This window comes from Thermobia domestica, chromosome 13 (assembly GCF_964235325.1).
Source record: "Thermobia domestica chromosome 13, izTheDome1.hap1.1, whole genome shotgun sequence".
Classification (NCBI taxonomy): domain Eukaryota; kingdom Metazoa; phylum Arthropoda; class Insecta; order Zygentoma; family Lepismatidae; genus Thermobia; species Thermobia domestica.
The window spans coordinates 141,302,128-141,320,988 of NC_137466.1; the positions used below are offsets into that span (position 1 = coordinate 141,302,128).

The 18,861-nt window shown below is 34.7% G+C and overlaps 1 protein-coding gene across 1 annotated transcript; it reads right to left on the minus strand.

Moving 5' to 3' along the window:
* Positions 1 to 344: 344 nt before the first annotated feature.
* On the minus strand, positions 345 to 18,364 carry LOC145667787 (cytochrome P450 6j1-like). Its single transcript, XM_081735225.1, has 4 exons — positions 17,443 to 18,364; positions 11,062 to 11,283; positions 3,376 to 3,627; positions 345 to 532 (listed from the first exon to the last, which is right to left on the minus strand). The coding sequence occupies exons 1-4, from the start codon at positions 18,362 to 18,364 to the stop codon at positions 345 to 347; spliced, it is 1,584 nt and encodes a 527-aa protein (XP_081591351.1).
* Between the last annotated feature and the right edge of the window lie 497 nt (positions 18,365 to 18,861).

Sequence of the window (18,861 nt, forward strand, 5' to 3'; positions counted from 1 at the left end):
TCATTTTTTTTAATTTCAAAATCAACAACCACAAAATGAAATATGTTGCATCTTTCAACCTGAAAGCTATATTGTCCACATCTCAAATGCCGTAAAACCCCTTCCAGTTACCCACTTTTCTAATTTCCCCACATGTTTAATTGCTGGAACCAAGTTCATATATTGATACATATACACATGCTTAATTGCTATTAATTGTTCCGTAAATTTACTGTTTCATAAATCATGTTTACCTGGGTAAAACAAACATATTTCATTATTGTAGTTTTCTCATACTTATTGGTGGCTCATGCCTAACAGTATTTGTGCCACTACGTCATATTTATTGAATATTAGTCACTGGTCTATGCTTTTAGAATTGGAGCATGTTTTCTTTCACGAATTTTTACTAAAAGCTTCTCCTTTGGCTGAGTTAATAACACTTTCGGGTCTAAGTGAACTTTCAATGGTGTCTCGTTGCATGCATAAATCTCATGTCGACTAAGAATGTGAATCAGAGTAACCTTCATTACCATTGTGGCGTATTTGACAGCTGAAAGAAGAATGGAAAAACCAAATAGTAAATAGTTTAACTAAACAAGACTCTAGATTAAATATATAGCTTATTGTTCCACAGTCACCTGCAAAAGTATATGCTTCCGGCTACACATTCTTTAGTTAACAGCTTGTTATTCCTGGATCAATTTGAATGTAGTTTTTTATTATTAGGTTAAGTAAAATGTACATATAAACTTTTTTATATTTAATCAATTTTTCCTTATATTGCTATTCTTATATTTTGTCAAATTCTGACTTCTTTGGATACATGTGCAGTTGGTAACAATATTTAATGTTGTCACTGATTTGTCTCCATTAACCTAGATGGAATCACTTCCTGTGTGCTCAACCTCACAAAGATTGCTGCTAAAAGAATGTGTCCTGGATTATTATACACCTTTGTTGGTGTATAACATGGTTTTGCATGACATGTTAAAATGCCACAATATAGAATTGTCCTTTTCACCGTTTGAACGCATCAATTGTAAGTATTGTACACAAAATAAACTGAAATCAATTTGTTTTTCAAGTATTTGAAAACCATAGAAAAATGATTAAACTTAACCAAACAAATTCATGCACCTTAAAGTTAAAATTAAAGCTATTTTTAATCAAAAAGTGAAGTTACTTTTAATCCTATTCTTATATAAATTATGAGAAAGTACCAAATATTTATGATAAATAGACTGAAAGTTAATCACTCATTTGGGACAGCTTAAACTGAGTAACAGAGCCTCTTGTCTGTAGCATCCTGGATTCTGTTTGCAAGTGACTGGGCGAGGTATTGAAGGTGTGCGACATTGATATTATTCCAACGGGGTAATGTACAAGGATGCCTATTTCCAAATTAATATGGTGGTTTATGTTCAGGTTGATTTGTATAAGTGGGTTCAAGTAATTATAAAAAGATTCCTAATATAATCTCTTCTTAGTTGAACTATTCTCCCCACATACTGCGAATAAAATGCTTCATTGGGCTTTTGGTTCACTCTATACCTTGAATCATTGAAACTCAAGAAAAAAAGACGTGACTAATTGGATTTCAGTACGCGTATCCAGTCAAGTGAATGTGCTCTTCAACTCATCGGTGACAAACAGATCTTTGAAAATGTACATTTCACAGTGAGAATAGGTCTTTTTCTTGTATTCAAATTGAAATGTTCATTGCACGAAGTTTACCTCGCAAAATTCTCTCATAAACTGATTGTAATGGATGTTCATGCGCATTCTAAAGTAATAACTGCCAAGTTTGAAAAATAATGTTTCTTGACTAGGAACTCAAACTGTCGGTGCTCTAAGTCTAAAGTATACCTTGGATATGATAATGAATGAAATAAAATAAACAAAGTGGTAGGAAACGAAAGAACTCCTACAAAATCCACACAAACCATAAAGCCCACTTGACAAGACTTGGGATACGGGGATCCCACATGCCAGAGCTGAGCGCTCTACCACAAAGCAATCTCGACACCCATTAGTTTAATAAATATTATGGTTTGAAAGATTAAACATTAATCATTTTATGAATTTCTTGTCAGATATTTCGCTAGTCATCATTAAATTTAACAAGCCTTTAAAAACTATTAAACAGCAATATCTGTCAAATAGAGCTATCAATTCTTAGTATCAGTAATAATCGATTTTGCCACTTCTTAAAATAATCAAGAATGATCTATATTAATATGCAATCCAACGTTTTGGGGTCCTTAAGATGAATAATGACTTTTCCGATGCTATTGAAGTCCAAAGTCAATCCTCAGCAACATGGGCTGAGGAGCGGGATGAGATGGGGACGACAAGTACAAATATTAATCAAGAACGACTGATATTACTATTCAATCAACAGTTTTCGGGGTCGCTAAAATAAAGAGTGACATTCTTAATGCGTTTAAGTTCACATTCATCACCCATGAACAAGGAGAAAGTTTGATGAATGGGTTATATGTAAAATATTCGAAAATGATCTATATTAATCTCGAATTCATAGAAATGAATAGTGATATTCCTGATGCCGTTTAATTTCAAATTCATCTCCCATTGCCATGGAGAGTGAAGGGTGGGAAGTGAGTGGAATGTAAAAGTAATCGAAAACGACCAATATTAATGACAATACCATAATTTTCGGAGTTATTAAGATGAATAGTGATTACCCAGTGTCGTTGTAAGTTCAAGTTTAGGTTCCATCGGCGTGTAAGGTAAGATTGTAAATGGGTGAAATTAAGGATTTTTATTATAACATTTTCATTAAAATGTGTATCCTAAGAGAGAGAAAGAGGGATCAAACACTTTCCAAATAACTATTATCTCTATGCGAAGAACGGACTTCTCAGCTAGTTAACGATATGACGGGGAGAGATATTTCATGCATAGTCTGGTGGTAACCTCAACTTCGTAGACATCTGGATTCACTTAGATTTAAGTCATCTTAGCTAAACTAGACCTATTTTTCCCCAGTCTATATAGCATGAGTGTCAATCAGTTAGTGAGTAACTAAAGATTTATATTTGAATTTATTTATGCATGGAAACGCATATTTTAACGACGAAGAATTTAACCAGCAAATAGGTAGAGGTTGGATGTTTAAACCATTGATTAAGTTTAGAAGTAGTACAGAAGTTTGGGTGAGCATTTCAGTAGGTGGAAGATGTACAGTTGAAGATTGAAATATATTTTCCTATCAATATATATTCATCCTATCAATTTATATCAAACTAGGATTGAAGCTCATTTTATCCAGTGTATACCTGAGCGTAAAGGGGAATTGTAGCCCCTATAGACATATCCTTGGATCCGCGACTGTATATATATGTATGAGATTATAAGATTTATAGTACTTACCGGTACATATTCTAGGACCAGCACCAAATGGAATATACGAACGTTGAGGTCTCTTTTGTTTATTTTCTTCAGTAAACCTTTCAGGATCAAATTTCTCTGGGTTTGGATAGTATTGAGGATCATAATGCAGTCCCCTTATAGGAATATAAACATGCATTCCCTTTCTAATAACGAAATTTGTTCCACGTATTTTGTAGTCTTTCACACATGCACGATTGGTCAGTGCCATTGGAGTATGCTTTCTCAGGCTCTCTGAAAGAAATATTTAGTATTATAATTATTGTCATGAAAGTTTATAGAAGTCACACGAGAACAGCATGAAGATGAAAGAAATAACTTGTGTTAGACATTTATAATAAAAGAGTGTTGGTGCCGGTAACATATATTTGTCAAACTTGTTTCGTTAGTTATTTGAAACACGGAAGTTCTTGTTTCGCTTTGTGTGTGTCAAAATCTACCCTTTATTCACTGTACAACGTTGAAAATTGGAGTGTTTTAATGAATAACGTCTCCTCAGAAGTTCGAGATATATTAATAGTTACACATAAAGGACTCATTTGTTTAGTCAAAATATTATTTCAGTTCTCATATTTCGTAATAATTAACAGTTTTTCAACTTCCGAGATAACTCGGGATAAACACCAATATTTTAAATGTGTTTTTAAAACAATTTTGTGTGTAATTGATAAAGATTAAGTAAGAAATAATGTGAATATGGATTGATTTGGTTGAATTTTGTGTTCATCTTTCCTTTTGGCAGCGAGACTATATGAAACATATAGGCCTTCCTACAGCTTAACGTAGGGTCCGAATCGCATGAGCTTTCTGCCAGGAATTGAATCTTCTCCCGTGTCTCCCGCGTCAAAGGACTGTGCGCTGACCAGATAATCACGATGAAGCTCTAATTTTAAAATAGATTACTTTTTACTCAATCTAAACTAACAATACAAATAAGTATTTTTTATCAGAAAAAAGTAAAATTAAATTAACCCTTAAGAGGTACGAATTATGGATTCCTCCTACTCCTGGTTTGGAATCCCTTGCATCTGCGATTTCTTCAAAATTTTATCATTATAGAAATGTATGAATGCAACAGATAGTTCTTGCTACTTAATTTTTTCTTTCAGTATTGTGTTAATTACTATTTGGTCACCCAAGAATACCCATTTATATTATGTTAAACAGATGAAGAACACATTATGTACACAAGGCGTTTTCAATCATCTCTATGACTTGTTAGTATAAAACTCTTTGATTCTTACAATTTGATTATAAAAAATAAGCAAGATATTACAGTTTATATGAAACTGTATTCAGTTGTGTAGAATTACTAAAACTGCCTGTGCACTTGAGACTTAAAGAAATATGGCTAAGTGAAAATGGTATTGTAAAATTATATATTTATGTAATGAGGACATGATTATTCAGATCCTTCATACATTATATGCCTAACCTTCATACCTCATATGCTTAACCTTCATACGCATTGAACGTATCTCAAAATACTCAGGCAAGAAAATTTTAAACAGTTCAAACGTAAGTTAAATTCTTTACATATAGGTACTATAGCTGAGATGAATCCATGGAAAGGATTGTTTCCTTTTATTTGTGGCATTAATTAGTTTGGGTACAGAAATACTGTCTTATTTTTCTGACGAATCAGTTTGCGAACACAGGTGTAGCAAAAACCTTACAAAAGTAAAGTACCACGTAGCATATAATTTATACTGTGGATATATCTGATCTTACTAGATAGTTTCTTGGGCCGATCGCGACAAATCTTAAAAGAGAGATTGTGTGATTCATGTTTTGCATGAACAACTAGGAAGGAGGATGAAAGAACACAACTCTGAATGAAAATTTTATATTTGAACCTTGTTTTACAACAAATGGATAGGGACGACAAGCGGGGCCCATATGCATTAGATGCACAAATTCTTTCATCTAATATAAATAAAATAAAGAGTTTGTTTGTATGATTGTGTGTCTGTCTGTCTGTCGAACTGTGTGCTGCCTGGGAACCAGACGAGTGGACCGACAGTTACCAAATTTTGGTCATGGGTACTTTGGCTAAGGCTCCAGATCAATATGAAACGTTTTTTTTAAAGAAAAAATTCGAATTAGAAGGCCTCAGGGGCGGGGACGTTTACCACAGCATGTAAAAGGAGTAGAAAAATGAGGGATATTAGTGTCAAATTTATAGTTTTCGCGGTCACTGAGATCAATGGTGACACTTCCACTAGCGATGAGCTACCATTGTATGCGGGCCGGAATTCATCGGGAAGATATCGAGACATGTAAAAATAATCCAAAATGACGGATATTAGTGTCGAATTCATTAGTAAAATAAGAGTTTTTTTGTTTTGTTTTTCAGTTTGTTTACATAGATATTTTATCTGACCCGTACGAAGTGCGGACATTTCAGCTAGTCTGAAATAAATAAACAAAGGGCAGCAATCTCAGCACTCCTTATTGAGAACCTCACTTACTCTGGAACTTTTAGGCTGTTTGATGCATTTGTATATATGTTCTTTTCAAACAGAGAGGCTACGATATCTATAGTTTCATGTATAAAAGCTAACAGAAATATTACAGATTTTAAATATGAAAATAAATTCTCTGTTGATTCGTCCAACTGATCCAGTAGTTACAAACAAATTTCAATTAGTAAGTAGTGTCTGCAGGATTACATGTTAGGTAAGTACAGTAGACTTTACTTTACTGGTACTTTATAATGACATTCCATGTTCTTATTAAGTTATTTTACTTTTAATATAGCCTGAAGAGAAATAAAAAAAAAGCAATTAAACCGGCATGACTTGCAGCTCAGAAGAAAATCATCAGATAAGCATTGTACATTCATGTGCAAAAATTAATAATAATATAGTTAACAGGAAGTGTCTCACGGAAAGAGATCGAAAGCAGTCATATATTGATGACAGGTGGAGTTGCTGATGGTAACAGACTGAAAACAGTGAAAAAAGGCACATACAGGGCAACAGGGACTAAAATGCACAGACGTGCAAAAATCAGGACCCATGTGATGTTCCATGAAATTAAGGATTTCACACTGGGACATTAGAAGTGCCTCAGCGTGATTGCATGATGAGGATGATGTTATCAATAAATGTTTCGGGTATGGCTTTCCATTCCTGGCTCAGTTCCTCCTTGAGTTTGGGAATGGATCTTGAAGCCGTGTGTGTGTGCACAAGAATGTTCCACGCATGTTCTATTATGTTTAAGTATGGTGTTTGACTGGACCAATCGAACCTCAGTATCGTAGTACTTATTCAGAATGCCAACTCCATGGGACGTGCATTGTCATTCATTGAATGAACATTAAAAAAAATCAGGGACCACTGCGACCCGAAACACATGAACATACCTGTCCACGATGTTATGCTAATACGTACACATATAATAGTATCCAGTGGGAGAATATGCATGAGTGTGCGAGACTACAGGATGATCCCACATAACATCTTCATTCCTCCACTCCTTTAGGTCCAGTTCAGTCATGTTATCTAGAAAGGATTGTGTCCTAGACTCTCTTCAGATGAATACTGGTAAGACCTAACCCCGATTTTCACGATGCTCACAGGTTCATGTTTGATTTTCTTTGTACTAAGTCAAACAGGAATTTAATTGTAGTTGGATAAATAGAATACATCTTGTAGGTCGTCTGGCATACAAATGTCTCTCAGCTGACCGCCTGTAAAGTGTAAACATTAGAACTGTGTTTCCTATAGCAACTGTAGGATACCTAAATAGATCTGAGGCAGTGCTATGTTTGTTACGCCTAGCTTGTTCTTCTTAGTCAGTGATACTCCTTGGGTGAGTTCCGCAAAACCTCCGAAAGACGTATTCACCCTGTTGAAATCGTCGCCAGACCTTTGAGATGACACTGCATGAGACATTTGTAAGTGGGTCTGACTTTTCTTTTGATGTCCAAGGATTCTTCCAAACATGACATCGCCAATATGGGTTCTTCACACCATTCTCCTACACGTGGATTGGCAAAAAGGACAGAAATGTGGTCATGTGTACGCTATATATTATTTACAGAATATAGCCGTTGGTGTGCTGAAACACTGGCCTAAAGACAAAGTTGCATACAGTATCGAAAAGCAGTAACTTCTGGAATTACATATGACAAACAGTTAAGAACCTTTCCTAGGATACACCTAGAATATTTACCATTGTTTTCAAGACTAGTTTTTATGCAATTTTGTATTATTACTAGCTTTTGCACCCTAGTTCATAATGTTTTGCAATGCACGGTTGTATAAATACATCCACCCTGACACTTCTGTTTCTTTTTTTTTAAATCCCTCATTTCTTCTGTAACTCAAACACTGGGTACAGTATTTACATATTAATTTTCCTTGTTATTTGTAACTAATGTATTCATTGTATACTGCATACAATTACCCACGAGCTGTAATTAATCTAAATTGGGCAATATATGTATAACGGGCAGACACCTCTGATTTACATAAAAATAGAGAGTACATTGATGTCTGTTATTAAGAGGTTTTTCAAGCGGTATCATACGCAATTTGTTACACAAATGAAACATTGCATCACAAAATGAGATCCGTCTAAGATCATAATGTATTACAGAGGTCAACTATTTTTATTTATATATATATAAAAAGAGGAAACTGCATAATATAGTTTTTCCTAATAGTTCCCTTTTACTATGATATAGTTGCGATAAATCGTCTCCCGAAAACGTCTCCCTTCGCGTGCCTGTGATTGTCAATAATACATATCAATTCACTGCGGAGAAGACATATATTACGGTAAAATGGCCGTAGAATTGGCTACATAGCAACCATGTTAACTTAAATATTTTATAGCATATGGAGATAAAGTGCCACACTGGATTTTGAAAATGCAATGTGTCAACTTACCTTTCGGAAATTAGATAACTAGTAAAAACACAGGACTTTAGCAAAATTCCCTTTTCTGTTCTTCAGTTGTTTCAAGCTCGGGATACGTAGTATATCGATGACAAAGGGCCTCTTTGATTTGCCGTAAGTACGAGACTGTATCACGTAATTAGGTCAAAGGTCATCCTACGTGCTAAATCGAGTCTAGAGATTCCGGATCCAGATGTGAAATATTTAGGGCCGAAAGCAAATAACCTCCGCGTTTGGCACCCTGGATAATTTGTAGAAGATACATATGTTTCATTAGTATTGATTTCACTCAGACAACTTGACGTTTGATAATGCTCAATCCATATTTACCCTACGTGCTATACACCATTTTTCAGCTTTTCATTATGTCTTTGCAGTAAGCTTTCATTTAACTATTTCCTTATTATAGTTTATGCATTGATTTTCCATTGAATTTAACATTCATGTTTTGTGATCTTTTCACAAAGTTCCATCAATTTTAATACAATTTGCTTTTAGAATATAGAAAAATGAAATGAAATTTTTGAGTTTTACATCCTACGGTTACGCCGGTTAGCCTAAAGGAGACGGTGATGATGAGTAATGAATGAAAATGGTGGAATGAAGAAAGTGGGAGGAAACGGGATAAAACCCACGCACGCTTTTAGAATATAGAATCTACGTAGTCCGTTCTATATTTAAGCTCGATGTCTTTTGGTTTTTTGGGATAATTATTTGATTTTCATTGATTTTCTATTGAAATATAATGTTAATATTTCGTGCTTTTTTTACTATGTTCTGTGCATTTTAGGACAATTTGCTTTTGGAATATAGAATCTACATTTGAGCTGAATTTCAGCTATCTCCCCCAGAGTTTGTCCACATCATTGCATCCGAAGAGCCTCTTTTGTATAGTTACTTCATACTATTGACCTAGAAGTAATCTTCTGCTACATATTCTCGTTTTTCACTGAAATGATGAAAGAAATCTTCTGTTTGTGACTATTGCAAACTGGGGAAACGAACCGGACATAATTTGGATAGAATACGAGTTAGGAAATTGGTACTTGTGTGAAATTAAATACATGTCCATGTTAAGCAATAAAACAAATTGATAATTTTCATTATTATTGCTGTCGAAATGCTGTAACTAACAAAAATCGTCGTAAATTGCGATGGGAATTTAAATATGTTTAGAAAGCAATATATATATATATATATATATATATATATATATATATATATATATATATATATATATATATATATATAACATCAAGAAAGCTCTGTCGCTTTTCCCCCCACCACCTTCGAACATTGATATGTCACCTAACATGTACTTGGAAGACCAAAAATAATCCGCATCAGCATTGACGACCTTCTGCCAGCGATCTGGAAATCCATGGATTCCATCGCGGTAGAATATGGTGGGGCGTGAAGCGAAGAAAGTATCAAGTGCATTTTGAACCTCTACCAGGAACTTGAAATGATGTCCTCTAAGGTAATTGTGCAAGGAATTAAACAGGACATAATTGGATAGTGCAATGCCTGGGGAATATGGCGGATGCAATTCTGTTTCCCATCCAAGGCGCAGAATAATGTCTTGGGGCTTAGCATTGTCCTGTAAAAGGAGGACCCATTTGCGATTCAGAAATGCTGGCTTCAGAGTTTTGAGTTTTTCTTGAAAATGGCTCAACTGCTGATATTACACAGTTACATTGATACACTGACCAGCTGGTAGCAGTTCCCGCGAGCAGTACACCAAATACACAGGAGGACCTTCTTTTTTGTGCAGAGCTGGTTTTGGCTGTTTTGAAACAGGTTCATGGAATGCTAACCAATGATGACGGCTCCGTAGAGCTTCGTACAGGACTTGCTTCTCATCACATGTCATCATCCTATCCAAAAATGTCTCCCTTCTCAGACGAGATAGCAAAGAATCTCAGGTGTCTGCTTGCGTTGCCTTATGGCCCGGAGTCAAATCATGTGGGACCCATCGACTTAACTTATTGTGCTTTTACAGATGATGGAGGTGCTGTCGAATGGTTTCTCCACTCACACTGAATTGTAGTCCAAGTTTCTCACATGTCTGGCCACTGTTCGCCAAAATTACTATCTGAAGATCTTTCTTTTATATATGTGTTGGTCTTCTCTATATACATAAATGCTACAGACTGCATTCTTTGCGAGTTATGAGTCGCCGAAATATCAGAAAAAATGAACTTTGAGTTGTCATAAAGCAAATATTAACGACGCCAGAGGAAAATGTGTGGTGAATTTTACAGGATAGATTTTAAACTTGGACTTCACCCATTTGCATTAATAAAGTATCCCGATTTTTAGTCAGGTTTAGGGTTGAACGTGTTAAATTAACATGTTACATATTCACAGAGCGCCAGAGAAATGAAAGCTCGGCTGAACTAGATTGAACTTGAAAATGGGTAGCCACTACAATACAGCCAGGTTAAGGTAGTTAAGAAGCTACAATGAACTGCAGGAGCGTCAGCAAAGAAAGATTAAAGAATGGTTAACATCCAGTTAACGCAGTATTGTATTCCTTTGAGTAAGTTAAAGATTCATTTTTCTTTCTTCATAGAACGAACATACGGAGTTTGTTTGTGATATAGGTCACTTTTTTTGGGGGCCTCACTCGGCAAGATCTACAGAAACTTTTAATTGATCAATGGCAGTACCCAAAATTCACATCGAGTGTACTTATGTAAAAGAAATTGTGCTATTTCATTACTACATAATATCATTTAGTAAAATATGTTTGCCTTACCTGAAACTACCATGTCTAAATACTGCAATTCATTGATACTTTCATATTTGAGCTCTCCTTTATGTTTCAATACAAACGCATCTATTTCTTCATGTAGTTTTCGTTGAACGTCTGGATTTATGGCTAACTCCAAACACGAAAATGCCAAGGCTCTTGCATTACTTTCGAAACTTCCGAGCACGAAGGAAACAACCAATGCTATCAGATCATCATCAAGTAGTTCTGAAATTGTAATTACATGGTTGTCTTAATATAATGATCAAATATACAGCTAATTTCGTGATTTTATTGGGAAAATTTACTCATTGTGTACAATTGTTATAATATTTAATTATAAGTGTACATTCCATTCACAACTTCTTGCAGTAATTATTCAACACATCAATATTGTATAAGATATGAAACTAGACTCAAACCTACTAAAACTCATTAGATTTCTTTTAGAAACTTTCAGGCGCTAGTATGAGAATTATTAGGAATATATTTGGAAAACAAAGGATATATTTCAAAAGAAATTCAACATGGCCGTATTTAACGATATTTAATGACACCAACTCAGGTTTCATCTACAATAATTATGGAAACATCGTTGGTAAAAGTCTGACTAAATTTGAAATATATATTTAATAATTTCATATGATTTTTCAATCCGTTTAAATATAATAGATTCAAACACTTTTGCAAAAGTACTCAATATCGATATACACCCCTATAATTTTAAATATCTTTAAAATTATTAGATTAAGAAACTGAACACACTTCTGTTATTTTTCTATTTGCTGGAATATTTACAAGTTAACATGACAAGATTAAATGTAATATGAAGTGGAATTAGAAAATGGTCTTTACATCCCTTTATGTAATCTGGAGTGCCATCATATCTTGTCAATCCTTTTCCTTTAAATCTTTTTATTGCTGTTTCAATTTCTGTCATTTAAATTTCTAGAATTCTTAATTCGTATAGCATCTCACATGATTTGCACTATTGCTACTACTATTATTCACACTACCTCAGTTATTGTAGACTGTTTGAAAATAAGTATCAAATTAGTTTGCAATCTCTTCATTACTAATTAGTTTTCGCTATTATGTGTAAGTGTGATGTTAGATTTTATTGTTTAACAAATGCCAACCCGTACAGAGTTCAGTTAACACAGGAACTTAAACCAGTGGATCATGGAAAACAACGGCAATTTGTGCAATGAATCCTATAAAAGGAGCGAGAGAACCATAGGTTCACAAAGCGCATCATTTTCTTAGATTAAACTTACTTCCACTTAAACGACTTTGTAAACAAGCATAATAACCGAATATAGAGATCAGAAAACCCAAAAGAAATTGACAGAAAAGACATGAATCCTCAGTAAGTTGTGATTTGCTGTGGGATTTGAAGTGGGGGCTTAATCGGTCCTTACTTTTTTGAAGATGTACAAGGAAGGACTGTCTTATTGAGTGGCGTTCGTTATCATGCGGTGCTCAAGACTTTCCTTTGGTCCCGTTTGGATCAAATAAACATCGACAATTTATGATTTCAACAAGACGGCACAATTTGACACACTTCAGGAGACACAATGGCTCTGCCGCATGAAAATTTCCCAGATAGACTAATCTCGTTACAAGGGGACCAAAAACACCCACATCGATCGTATAACTTGACACCTTGTGACTTTTTCCTATAGAGGTAAGTCAACTCACGAGTTTACCGAAAAAAATCCCGTAATCTGTTAGAATACAAAAAAGAAATCTGACGTGCCCTCGACGAAGTTGATGGGGAATTGAGTGAGCGGGCGTTGGTTATTTTCATGGACCGAGCGATGGCGTGTAGGGCTAGTAGGGAGGTCATATCCTCGATATTGTGTTTCATATTTAAACCCGAACATCTCCTGAAGAGAATGATGTGTTTTGTTTGCTTTTTCAAATAAATAAATTGGATTCATAGTAGCTTCAAATCTGGTGTTCTTTTTTGGAAATGGATATTTTCTTTTACAAGAAGAGCAAATGTCAACCCGAAATAGTTTGGAATAAATACCATTCATATTAACATTTGCTTTTCTTGCACAAGAAAATATCCATTTATAGGTGTTAAAATTTAACGAACATCTCTTTTTTGCGAAAAATTGACATTTGACCTTTTTAGGCCAAAGCCACACACACACACACACATATATATATATGGATGCCCCTTTATTAGACTTGTCCACCGCCCTCGTTTGTATCTCAGCTCGGACCTGGTAACACCATTTGAAAAAGTAGTATAACTTTATGTTGGGTTTGCAACGCTGTTAATCTTGTGGTATTATAGAGTATGCCAAACAATGTCCCTCTGATGAAATTTGCATGTTGAAAAATTTCAGTTTTTTTTTGTCTACTAGTTTAAAGGTTGCAAGGGCGTATCAACATGAATAGTACATTCTATACACATGTATCCCCTTGAAAAAATAGTCTATCTCTATTGAATGTTAACTAAATTTGTTTGCACCAAGATTGTTTATAATATTATTGAAAGATGCTAGATCATACAATGGCGTAAAGTTACACAAGCATTGATAATTGATGTGATATCTGTTAGTTAAAATCATCAATCCACAGAATAGTGCCACCTGGCTGACATTTTTAACTTAACACTTTGAAATTCTTCTTCATATTGCTCTGCTTTCTTGAATTGGGTGGGTCTATGTAACACAAACATATATGGTCATTTTATGAATAACAATCTTGACTAATACACAATCTGTATTTATGTCAGAGCAGTCTATAGCAAGTACTTTATATTTATTTCAACACACACCTATTTGTTTTTTTTTTTTTTTTCTGTAAACCAGACTCCTTAAAAGGGCAAATACAAGTGACTGCTTTTTACCGGAAGAAAACCATATAGGAGCAGCAAGGACAGCGACATTACGCGGAAAGCGCTTGAACTGAAAGTATGGTCATGCATTGGAATCTAGGTTTTTTACATAATATGTTGCACTTTTTCCTTCTAAAGAAACATAAACACAAGAAAGTAAAAAATCTTCAATATTCTTGCAAAATAGCAGATAATCAAGACGATTACGCTATTCTATAATCTTTTCTAACTTCACATTAACAGAACAAATGAATTTCGTTTCACGCTGTAAAACTACAAAAGACTTCCGAATTATTTAAATTATATCTGGACCTGAGAAGTAGACTATGCCAAGTCACTTTTTGGTCGAAATTGAGTTATCATCTTTTTCTTACTTACATTAGCACGATGCTTCCAGTGGTAAATTGATCTAGATCCAAAAGCAGCTAGTTTCGGAAATAGCCAGTTGTAAACTAATCCAAGTCACAGTTTGTGTAAGAGGTAAAGAATGCTATGTGCACTTAGCTTATCCTCCGATATAAATATTCAGATACTAATATTCTAAGTCAGACTTGAAATAGTCTACCTTGCAAGAACATATAAAAATATTTTTTATTGTCAAATAATAATATTCTAAGTCAGACTTGAAATCTTATATCTCTCAAAAATATTTAATTATATCTTTTACTTCTGACTTATCATATTTGTGTATTTAAGCACATAGGTGTTAAATTCACTCTCTCTGGAGCGCAACAATCGATTACCACAATAAGCGACAATGTAGCTTCTATAAAAAAAATAAAACAGCGGGTGCTTAGTCTTATGCGGTTGTTGAATCGAGCAGACGCACTGCAAAATGGCTGAGAGAAATCATATGATATTGCAAATGGTCCACAAACAAGCAATTGAAGATGATAGGGAAGATATTGGTAAGTACTTGTTTATTTTAATTTTAGAAGGAATAAGTAAATAGAGGACGTTTTGGTTTAATCTCTTTTAATAGATAATAATTAAATCTCACTCAACCATCTTTTTAAAAAGAGTTAATCAGAAATAAAAAATCTGTATTTCCAGAGTTGCTTTCAGAAAAAGTTATTTGGGAATATTTTTTTTAGACAAAAGGGGATATTATATGCAGAAATACAAGTTTCGTGGTATTCTTTCAGTATGCGCTGGGCAGGGAGAGGATTTTGTCAATACATTACAACGAGACCGATGCAACTCACGCAAAACGTATCTGGTCCATCCACATTTTTTTTTATTTAAATTTTGAAACGGCGCATATCAAGAATCTGCAAAGACTCAGTCTCGGGAAGCGTCGAAAATTAACACGGAATTGGCATAATACTTTTTTCTAATATTGCAATCCTCATTTTAATCATTCCTCATTTTATTTTGATGGGGAAAATACATGAAAACTCACATATTTTTATTCTCATTGCTTATAAAGGAAGTTCTAATACTGAAGCCGGAAGTATCTAATCCAAATTATTGGACACCATATCTGGATAAGGTCTTTAAACTTTCAATCCATGTCAAAAACAGTTTCCCGCTATCTCTTACAATTATTACAACTCACATAGCACACAGACATTCACGGGACGTCCGAAACTGATCCGCAATGGACAACGGGACATCCCAGGATCATCCGAAATTACTTTCGGGACATCCATTGGACCTCCGCGGGATATCCAGATGTCCGCTAATATTCCGGAAAACGTTATACGCAACGGGAAGTCAAAGGGATGTCCAGTGGTAAAGGGTAGGATAATGTGGTCCTAGGCATGTCGGACGTGGAATTTCCCTGGGATCTCCTGCCTCATCCGGGACGTCCCGTGGACATCCTACGTGAAAATTCTTAAGGACGTCCAATGCAGGACGTCCATGGGATGTATACTCATTGTCCCGATAACAATGGGTAATATATGGAATAATAGGGATCAAAATGAGACGTCCTAGGGACGTCGCGTGCTATGTGGAAATGTAGATATCAATATTGAAATGAAATGATTATATTTCAGTTTAACGTCTCACGTTTATGCCCTTTAGACTAAAGGAGACGTATAATTAAGGCAAGTGAATGATGAAAGAATTAGTGAAATGATAATGAGGGAGGAAACGAGAGTAGGTACTCCGAGAAAACCCACGGACACAATGTTGTTGAGAATAAACTTAATTGGTCGGGGATCGAACCAAGGACCCTACGCTCAGAGGTAAGCGCTTTATCACTGAGGAAATACTGTGCGTCCCTAGCCCTAGGTATTAATATTGAGACAGGAATTTGTACAGTCAGCGACAAAAGTTGTTTCAATTTGCTAAAATTTGTTCTGGAAATAATGGTGGACCGAGTTTCAAGGCTGGAACGTACAGAAAATTACATTCTTTTTAATTTACTGAAGACTGTACTCAAATTGTCTTTCCATTCTGAAGTTATTTACGAAACTAATTCCATCAAACGGAAAGAACTTTTGTACTGACTACAATATTCTACTGCTCCGATTTTGAGTAGAAGAATAATATCCGAAGATTGAATCTATCCTTCGCATCTTGAATCTAAATAAAAGAGAGTTTATCACCTTTATCATCACTCTATGGGAATCAATACTGAACCTGATTTGGTGATAAGATTCTATCTTCCGCGTTGAATCCAGAAATCTCAAATTTTCAAAACTTAAGGTTTGACTAAAGAGATGAACGTCGCGATGTCACTTATACTTGAAACGCTGAATACACACCAAGATGCAACTTCCTGCTATTTCTTATCGTGTTTGCTATATGTAAATCAATATTAAAATCAAAAGTGGCAGGTGATTTCTACCAATTCATTGGAGAAGTTGAATTAAGCTGCGGTTTAGTGTTCCGTTTGACAACGAAGATAGTTTAGTGTTAAAACCAGTTTGAGTTCGTCAAGCTATTAGATTAAAACTGGGATAACATTTAATCTCAAGTTTAAGCATGAACGAGCATGTCAGCAGGCAGAGAGTGAGAGAAAGAGGTGAATAATAAAATGTCGAAAATGACCGAGATTTGTGTCGAATTCATAGTTTTCGGGGTCGGGAAAACCTCTGAGCGATTTGAAATGACTTTTGGAAGATAGCCACATCAACCTGTTTTTCTTTATTATACCAATTATAATAAAGGCATATTCTATTAGGGTAGGATGTTTGAATATTTAGACCAATAGTAGAGTATTTTTTTTGGGGGGGGGTGTTTTTATCACTACATTTTCATTCAAATGTAGTAATGTAAGTTCCCAAATGTTCCCAGATATGTAGGTTCGGAAGGGAATTGAAAAACATTTTACATAAACTTTTCTCCCCGTGCGAAGAATGGGCATTTCAGGTAGTAGGAATATAAAATTGCCGTTGTGTACAAAACTAAACCGTGTTCTTGTACAGATAAAGGAAGAGTGATAGAATAAATACAACAGCTTAATTTCTACAAGTTAAAATGCTCAATAATACTCAAGATATTCTGTACTTAGATTATAAATATCATCAAACTAAAGGTAAAATTAAGTAAGCTCATACAATCAAATTTGAAAATTAACATACCTTTGTTTGTTATGGTAGAAATAACAGTTGTTTCCTGTAATGTGTATTTCGTGTCGTCGGTTCCCAGTTCATTAGGTCCTGTAATGCTGGAATAATTCATGCTTTCTTTCTCGTCTATGACCAAGTCTATAACATCATTTACCACAGCATTGGTTCTTTTTCTCTCATAATAAAGATCTGTTATTGTTTGTCTAGCAAAATTAATAATATCATTTTGCATTACTGAAATTGGAATATAAGGAACTAACCAAGGGAATTCTGCTGTAATGAACATTCCAATCATTCGACGCAATGATGATTCCTGAACTCTTTTAAATTGCTTCATAAATCTGTCAAGATCATCATTCACTTTAATCCCGCCACTAATTAATAGCGTAATTTCTAGTGTAAAGACATTAAATATTTCCAAAATATCCGCTGACAATTCTTCATCCGAATATTTTTTTAAAGACTTTGACAGATCATAAGCAAACTGATTGACTAACACAAAAAACTGCTTTAGTCTGTTCAAAGCTGACACTGGTCTTAGCCTTCTAGCCATGGTTTTATATTTATCACCATTTAAGAAAAATAATAAATTAGCTGGAACTGGATCTATCTTCTCATCAGGTTGAAATGCTCTGTCTGCAAAATATTCAAAATCCCTTTCCAAAATGTCTTTGATTAGATCAGGGTCACACATCACTAATACAGGGTTAGGTCCAAGGAACACTCCACCAAACCCCTTGTCCCGGAATTTTGTATACATATCAGCAAAAAATTCAGATACACTCACTCTCAAAAACGCAAGCTTTAATGCATTTCCAAACACCGGGATTGGCTTCATATATGGCATTCCTCGTTTCTTGAAGTAATCATTGTATTTTGTTAACCATTTGAACAAAAGGAAGAGCAAAGCAAGTATTGCAGTTGTTAGAAACATCTTTATCTCTGTTTAAAGTTGGCTCTGTAAAAAAATATAAGATTTTGCTAAGCACATTAAAAGGGAAAGGAAAAGAAAAAAAAAATATAAGAGAACTATGTAACAATATTACTTACAGAAACTAAAGGAACGTAGACCATAAACTTACCGCATAACATACGGGGCCTTATGCAGAGTCGTTCTGACGCGTGATTAGTGCCATACTAAAGAGTACGTTCGACCAACATATGTTTCCTGCAGTAGTCAGGCCTTTAGTGTGATGCTAACCACACGTCAAAATGACTCTGCATAAGGCCCATTATGTTTTAACAATTTAATTACTGATTCCTACCAGTGAAATTTTTGGAGTTCAGTTTGAGTTGATTAAAAAGAAACTTGAGCAGTAGTTTACGCTTGAAGTTATAAGTACCGTCGAAGATAAAATTAAAATTTCGGTAGTTCAATGTTAAGAGGGAACAGAAATGGACGCAGGTAGATATGATTAAGAGTTTGGTTTA

Bases quoted from the DNA above. Each gene is read 5' to 3' on its own strand.
- LOC145667787 (XM_081735225.1), bottom strand. From the start codon at position 18,364: ATGTTTCTAACAACTGCAATACTTGCTTTGCTCTTCCTTTTGTTCAAA. The intron at 11,284-17,442 runs GTATGTTAATTT...TTACAATTTCAG, and splicing joins TTCTACCATAACAAACAAAG to AACTACTTGATGATGATCTG. The intron at 3,628-11,061 runs GTAAGGCAAACA...TATTTCTTTCAG, and splicing joins TTTAGACATGGTAGTTTCAG to AGAGCCTGAGAAAGCATACT.